This window comes from Montipora capricornis, chromosome 2 (genome assembly GCF_036669925.1).
Source record: "Montipora capricornis isolate CH-2021 chromosome 2, ASM3666992v2, whole genome shotgun sequence".
Lineage (NCBI taxonomy): Eukaryota > Metazoa > Cnidaria > Anthozoa > Scleractinia > Acroporidae > Montipora > Montipora capricornis.
In genome coordinates, this window is record NC_090884.1 from 22,528,035 (window position 1) to 22,535,534 (window position 7,500).

General features: G+C 39.4%; 1 protein-coding gene across 2 annotated transcripts in view; it reads right to left on the reverse strand.

Annotated features, from left to right (window-relative positions):
- Positions 1-3,474: 3,474 nt before the first annotated feature.
- Positions 3,475-7,500, reverse strand: part of LOC138039108 (RNA-binding protein Musashi homolog 2-like) — a 17,864-nt gene continuing 13,838 nt past the window's right edge. Inside the window, exons 9-13 of one of the 2 annotated variants that reach the window (XM_068885290.1) lie at positions 6,628-6,754; positions 5,375-5,482; positions 5,171-5,254; positions 4,517-4,693; positions 3,475-4,417 (exon numbers count right to left, since the gene is read on the reverse strand). In XM_068885290.1, the coding sequence (XP_068741391.1) occupies positions 4,209-4,417; positions 4,517-4,693; positions 5,171-5,254; positions 5,375-5,482; positions 6,628-6,754 (705 nt within the window). In that variant the 3' untranslated portion in view covers positions 3,475-4,208. Of the gene's footprint in view, positions 4,418-4,516; positions 4,694-5,170; positions 5,258-5,374; positions 5,483-6,627; positions 6,755-7,500 lie in introns of both variants that reach the window. The other variant, XM_068885289.1, reaches the window with a different exon arrangement.

Below are 7,500 nucleotides of genomic sequence, written 5' to 3' on the forward strand. Positions count from 1 at the left end.
TGGCGAGCGCCGCGTTAGCTACGCCAACCGCTCCGCCCCACCCAAAACCAGGGAAAAGCGCCCTGGGGACGAGGTTGGCTAAGACGTGAACGGCAACCGGAAGTGAGCCGTTTTGCCTTTTAACTTGTCTTCACACAACCACATTTACATTACTAAGTATCTTTTCTCCATTAGAGATGATTCGTTTAAAAATGTGGGAGACACCACTGTCTTAACACACGAAATGTTCTCTTCCGGTTGCCATTCGCGTCTAAAAAACTCGCGTGCTTTTAAGCTCCCCAATCTCAGCTTGGCGGCCAAAACTGGTTTGACGACAACACTATGACGAGAAATCTGAATTGTCTCTGCACAAGGAAATGAGGTTCTAGGATTGTGTGACCGATTTGCCCAGCGACGAGGGCAATTTTAGCAACTTCTGAAAACACAAGTGATATTAATCCTTAATTTTACGAGGACCCATTGCGATAACTTGTTAATAACTTAGAGGGCAAAATTGTCCTAACATTGTTGATGCACCTCGAAAAACAATCAGCCAAGCGGAGTAAAAACACTTGTTTGCTCGTAAGCAAAGCAAACAAACAAGTCAACTACTTCTTTACGTCCAAAACGAGTACAAATGATTGCTATTTATACTACCATTTCGAGCTACCATGAACGGCTAACTTTTTTCCGCGTTTTTCAATGCTTAAAACATTCAAGTTTGTTTAAACTTTAAATGAACGCAACTGGCAAAAAACAGTTCTCTTGATCGCCCGCCATGCTCCAAGCCCTTTCGATTTTTTATAAGCCATTTAAGTTTGCTGTGACAGGATTTTCCAGAAATGTAAGCTTCTCCGAATCATGATCCGACATGTTCACACTCTGAACCTTAATTGGTGCAATTATATGGGGTAGATACTTAGCACTTCACATTACACTCTAATCAGTTAAGTCTGTTCAAATATAAGTGCTACACGGCTAACGTTTGAAAAAACCGTTATCTCTCCTTGTACTCGTACATGTTCATTGCCGTGACTTTAACATCTACAGTTCCCACGGCCTGCTCCCGTCTGACCTTGTAGCTCAGTCTGTAGAGCGGCGGTGATCTAACCCGAAGGTCGTGTGTTCAATTCCCACCCTGGTCAGAATTTTTCTCTGTCTTGGGTGGGCCTATTTCCATCAGTAGAGCTAACGCTCACATGGTTCATATGGGGTAGATACTTAGCACTTCACATTACACTCTAATCAGTTAAGTCTGTTCAAATATAAGTGCTACACGGCCAACGTTTGTCTCCTTGTAAAAACGCGACAGTTCTTATAGACAAACTTCAATGTTTTAAGCATGGAAAAACGTGAAATAAAGTTTCCTGTTCACGGTAAAAAATGGTATTATCCACTCGAGGGAAAAATTCGAGTGTCAGTCCTGAACAAACGCAACAACGATTTAACGAAATGTTAAGCTTTAATTTGTTTAATTCATCTGTGCTTTTGAGGTTTCTACCACTTGAAAATAAGAACAGTCCACTTAAAAATACGCATAGGTCATCATATTGGGTCGGTCCGTCGGATTAACAAAGAGCAACCTAAAAAAAGTATAAGCAGTCTCGGAATCGGAGGCCTGGTACCAAAGCACCAGAACTGTCGAGCCAGGAAAACAACAAGACGATAACCCAAAATCAATATGGCGGAAAAGTTGGTAATTAAGACAGCGTGGGAAAAAGGATCCACCACCGAAACTACTATGCGACGTAAAAAAGGTTTGAAAACATCACTTCCTATTTTTTATTTATTTATTTTTTTTTGAAAATGCCAAAAATTTGAGTCGGTCGGACGAAGCTTAGTCTCCTTCGCAGCGTTGCGTGACATCCAAAAAACGGCTGCGAAGGAGACTAGACGAAGCTAAACGGAGAAAAAAACTGGGAAATGGCCATACCTAAAAAAAGCAAACGGTTATCCACAGAAAAAACTTCCTCCACCAAGTTTGAGCTACTCGTTCCTCCCATCAATGGAAAAATGTCCTGCGACCTTTTTTGGCGAGTTGCAAGATGCCTTGGTAAAGACGAGAAAACCCTTGACGCGATGCCGAGATCATCACTGTTTTTCAACCGCAAGTCGATCCAAGTTTTAAGCTTTTCATGAGAAAAATCTATTGCTCTTCCTCTTATAACTAAAAAATTCACCTTCCGGAGTATCTAGTTTTTTATTTTCTATGGCATTTTAGCGAATGCAACGCGAATTTATTAAAAGACAAACTTCAAAGAAGACGAAGTTGTTTTACTGAGACTTAAGAAACCAACTGAACGTGGAAGCGATTTGTTCAGCCAATCAGGAGCTAGTATTTTTGGCGCTCCACCAATCGTGAGCGAGTAATTGATATTTCACAAGCAAAAGGACTAAAAATTAGTAGTAAGAAAATAATGCCCTCTTTATTAACAAATCAGCATTCAGTACGTTGTTTGACTGAAAGAAGACGAATTATGAAGCGTTAACACATGTTCAGTCCTTCCTCAGTGTGTGGAATAAACGTTTGCTTAGTGCAAACCGCATGACATCCAGGAAAACGTCCGTCAAACTATCTAAAGAAGAATTGAACGAGTTTTACTCAAGAGCGCGTTTTGTTATCTTTGACCTGAATTTATCACCAAAGCTTGAAAAAGTGAGACTTCAAACAGGACAGGACATTACAAAATAATCAACGTGAGAACATGTGTGTGCCAAAGGGCCACTGCTGGCACGACGTCTGGGTGACACCTCAAATGGTCCAAATAACCCGCCACTTGAAAAAATTAACAGGAACGCTTGATTACAATACCACCAAAGTCATGCCCTCTTTTTTTTGTGTAACACGTACCACAGGCAACCCACTTTACGCTTACGGAACGTCTAGTTTATTCCTTGTCAAACGAATACGCTTTCGCCGAGTGCGGGATCAAACTTTAACGAAAACTCTGCCCCAATGGGAAAATGCTTGACGACCAGTGCCACGTGACCAGCCTGAGGTCTCTCTCCTCAAAGACAAAGGAAGCAAAGAAGACAGACCCTGTGAACGAGGTTGAGTTTCTTGGTGGCCATCATCTTATCGACAAACAAGAGGCTAAGGGTATTCTTCACTAACCACTCTCATTTTTCCTTTATAGTTTACTGGTTTATCGAAAATCCGGATCACGGGTCACGTGCAAGATGACAGTGTAATGAAACAATGTGTAGCAGTGTAGAATATGTTTGTGGGCTGTGGTTGGTAAAGCCCCATGATTTGCGTTTGTGGACAACTGTGCCAGAAGAATTTGGCACCGCGTTTACGGCAAACGTCAAGCGGCTGAATTTGAGATTTGCCAGCCTTTTCGCTACTTAGGATTAGATAATTTTCCAACTTTTGTAAGAAACAGCCTGGCTTTTTGTGTTTGCTGTTTTACGTATACGCGAAGCTAAATCTCGCTACTGTCTTAATTAATTAACCTCAATGCCCTTAAAACCAGTAGCAAATCAATGACAAGCAAGAGATAATAAAAAGTTTAATGTGTTCATTAAAATTTCAACATAAGCTGCCTGCTAAGGTGTACAACGAGCAAAAAGAAGCCCCGAGAAATTAGTCTGCTACAAAGCTGTCATTTTGAACGACACACAAGTCACCCGACCGAAAGCTGCAAGCTTTGTGACAATGAATGCGCCATAATGTACCTTTCATCTAAGAGGGGCGCACATTCTATTGCCTTCTTAGTTAGAACTGGATCAAAGTGCTACTTTACACATATACTATAAATCCTGTAAATCTTGTACCTTTACTGGCGGCCTCGGATTCACGAAGGTCTCGCCTTGCAAATGATCCGTTTAAATTATTGGCTACATGGCAGCACTTACAAACACTTTTGTATTTACGGCTTAAAAAAACTAATACTATGCCAATTTAGTGGATTTTTTGCAAATGTTGTCTTCGATGAAATAAGAGAAAATGGCCCATATACTGTATGGTAGGTATCTCATTCAGGAGAGCCTGAACAGTTTTAAAAATGTTTCGATAAGCACGAGACCAACAGTCTTTGTAGGAAATCGCTAAATGAACAACTGTGTGACTTAAACGTTAAACGGCTTTCTGAAGTTAAAAATAACTGGAAAAATTAAAACACGTTTCTCAGAGTTTAGACCATAAATGGACTTGCAAATGGCAATGTTGTGTCAAATCTTTCGAGTTCACGCAAAACGAATTGACAAGCTCGAAGTTTGGGGTGATATTAACGTCCGTAGGGGTGGTAACCACGTGACACATTTCCCCCTCCTCTTCCAAAAGGCTCTCCTCCCGCTCCCCCTCCCCCATGGGGATATGATGTTCCATAGTTTGCTTGATCAGCACCACCGTAATTTCCATAGCTGCCAGTATCCGACGAGAAAGATGATCTGGCAGGACCATAGCTAGACTCCTGCTGCTGATAGTTTCCCAAACCTGTAAAATTGAACACCAAGATTCAGCTTCTTGGAAACCCACTGTGTATTTCAAAAATTAACCCGTGACACATGCAAAACAATTATTATTGATTCTCACCATAAGCAGTATAGTCAGGTGCACCAGGGGTGTCAAGACGTGGCTGAGCTCCAGGAGGTCCTCCTGCCATCGCACCTTGAGATGCTGCTGACATTTGCCCATAGTCAGCATATCCAGATGTTGCAGCCATGGATGCCGCTGCTGAGGTAGGAGCAGAACCATAACCTGGACCAAAGGCTGAAATTTAACAAGAGGTAGCCACATTTTTAATTATTTGACAAAGAAACACACTGAACTTAGACATTATTGTAAATAGGTTGGATGCAAGTTAATGACCTTGTTTAATAGTTGTTAGAATAGATGCAATTTAATCTAGTGATTTTTTAAACATTTGCACATCCCCCTATCCCTTCCAATTTGAAGGGCATATTTGTAAACTTTTTGTCTATCATTAATTAATTCAGGGTTTGCCCTTTTCATAAATGACAGGGTTGCCTGTCTCCCATGTGTGGGGTCTTATGGCAACAATGCCAGTATCTGCCACCCATTGCAGCCATTTTTGTTCAGGAACTGGCCATCGACAGTGGAAGCTACTTTATGTCTTTGGCACTAACCGTCAGTTTACGAAACAGTTGCTGAAAATAATATACAGTAAATAACAAAACTGCATTATCTCTGTTTTTTCTTTGCTTTTCAAATAGAACATTATAGTACCTCCTGCTGCAGCTGAGCCAGCTTGAGCACCATATATTGATGACTGATCAACGCCATACCCTGGAACTGCCTGTGCTCCCATCCCTGCTAAACAGAGGGTTATTGAACATTACAAAATCATTTATATGTTGACAGCAGGCAGGTACAGGGGTCCTCTATACTCACGGCCAATTGATAAAACAAGTAGCAGATGTCATTACTTACCATATCCATATGCTGTTCCCACCATAGGATTAGCACCTGGGTATCCTGGGGCCATCGCACCATAGCCTGGATAACCTCTTCCCATGGCTGCTGAAGGTGGAACCATACCTGTGATAAAAAAAAAAAACAATCATCTGTGAAAGATGTTTGAGAACTAGTAATTTGAGTGCCGTGAAACTTTTAAATTGAAAATTAGAAATATCACCACTCACACAATGTGTCAAAACTAATACCTAGACCTGTTCACTTAGTATACCGTAGTTATTCGGTTATAAGGCGCACTCGGTTATAAGACACACCCCAAACTTAGCAATTTAATCAAGCTAAGTTCTCAAACTGAAAATTATGCGAAAATACCGGGTTATAAGACCCACCAAAAAAATTGAGAGTTATCAAAAGGATGTGATGAATTTGAGAGCAATTATCCTTACACAATTGGCATGCGAACTCTTTTTGTTAACGTAAACAAAGTGAAAAAGTCACGCATTTAATGATATACGTAAAAACAAAAGCTAAAGGTTGACACCTGAAATGATAAACATACAACGCATACACTTTTATTTGAACCTTCCGACTTAATAAATAATCAGAGTTCAGAGTTCAGACTTCAAGCGAAACCAAACGGCGAAAAACTCCCACCGAAAGTCACATTCAAAGGTGTTCGACAGCTGAATATCAAAACGCCACCAAGGATGCAAATTTCAGTGCACCAGAAAGGCTGGATGAACGAAGAAGGTATGTTTTATCTCCACACTGTTTGTTCAGAGAAGAAACTTTTCATGCGAGCGACAAATACGATTCTCGGAATTCAAAACAAGTTTCGAACGATTGTGTTGTTGTCATTGGTATCACGTTACTGAGCACGTGCTTTTAAGCATGTATGTAAATTTCTGTTTGTTTGCTTTTCTCTTGAAGTCGTTTAGTGTTCTAAAGGTCTCTAAAAGCACTATTCTTTTTTTAATTGACAACTAGTGTCCTTTACTTGTGTTGTTTAAACTGCAAGTTCTTCTCAAATTGTGATCTTAAGATTTTGTTGCACGAAAATACTTGGCTATAAGACGCACCCCGATTTTAGCACTAACTTGCCACCCAAAGACAGATTTTTCATGAAAAAACCGTGCGCCTTATAACCGAATAACTACAGTAATTTTCTTGATAATTAACTTATGTATCCATGTTGGTACAAAGGACTACAGTCGAGTTTACTAAGACATTATTGTAAAAACAATGGCGTCCACTGCACTGAACCTCACCTGGTTGTTGAGGGTATCCATATTGTCCTCTTCCATATCCAGCATTCATCTGACCTCCTGCCATTCCCATATTTCCACCTTGTCCCATACCACGGGGTTGCTGCTGTTCAGCTTTTTTGGCTTCCACCTGAAACAACACGAAGAGTAAGAAGATATGCAAAACACAACAGTCATTATCATTAAGAGTCTTATCAACAGCTGAAAACAATGCAAGGAGAACACACAGAAACCAATAAAAAAATGCAATAATATTTGTTGTCCCACCCCAAAATTTTCAATAAAGACTAAAATTGCATAAATACCAGTGAAAAAACCTTCTTAAGGACACTAGATTATTGCTTGTGGATTTAAACATTACTTGCCCATTCATCAATATTCATAAATCAATATTCATAATGCACTCAATATTCACCACACATAATTATGACTACCCGGTAATAATTATTATTCCAATTATTGGTGTAGCTTGGACAAAGTACAGTGTTTTTTTTGTAAATACAGTTCAATATTTACTACATTCACATTTTTTCCTCAACAAAAGTTAAATTTCAGATTCTATAAAGATTCAATAATGGACTTTTTAGCCTTTCCTTTTTAATAATCAAAACAGGTATATGGATACTCTTAACTTTCCCATAAAAGGCTCTAAGTGTTTAACCATTGACCATATTGAACAGTATCAAAATAATGTAACAAAATATCCATATCAGATCAAAATATAGAACACTATTAATCTCATTTTTCCTAAGGTAAGAGCTTATCAAATACCAAAAATAAGAGTAAGTTGTATGTTAAAAAGAGAACACTAACTCAAATTATTATTTTAAGATAAAGTACAAAATAATATAAAATTTCTCAATTTCTTAACATTAA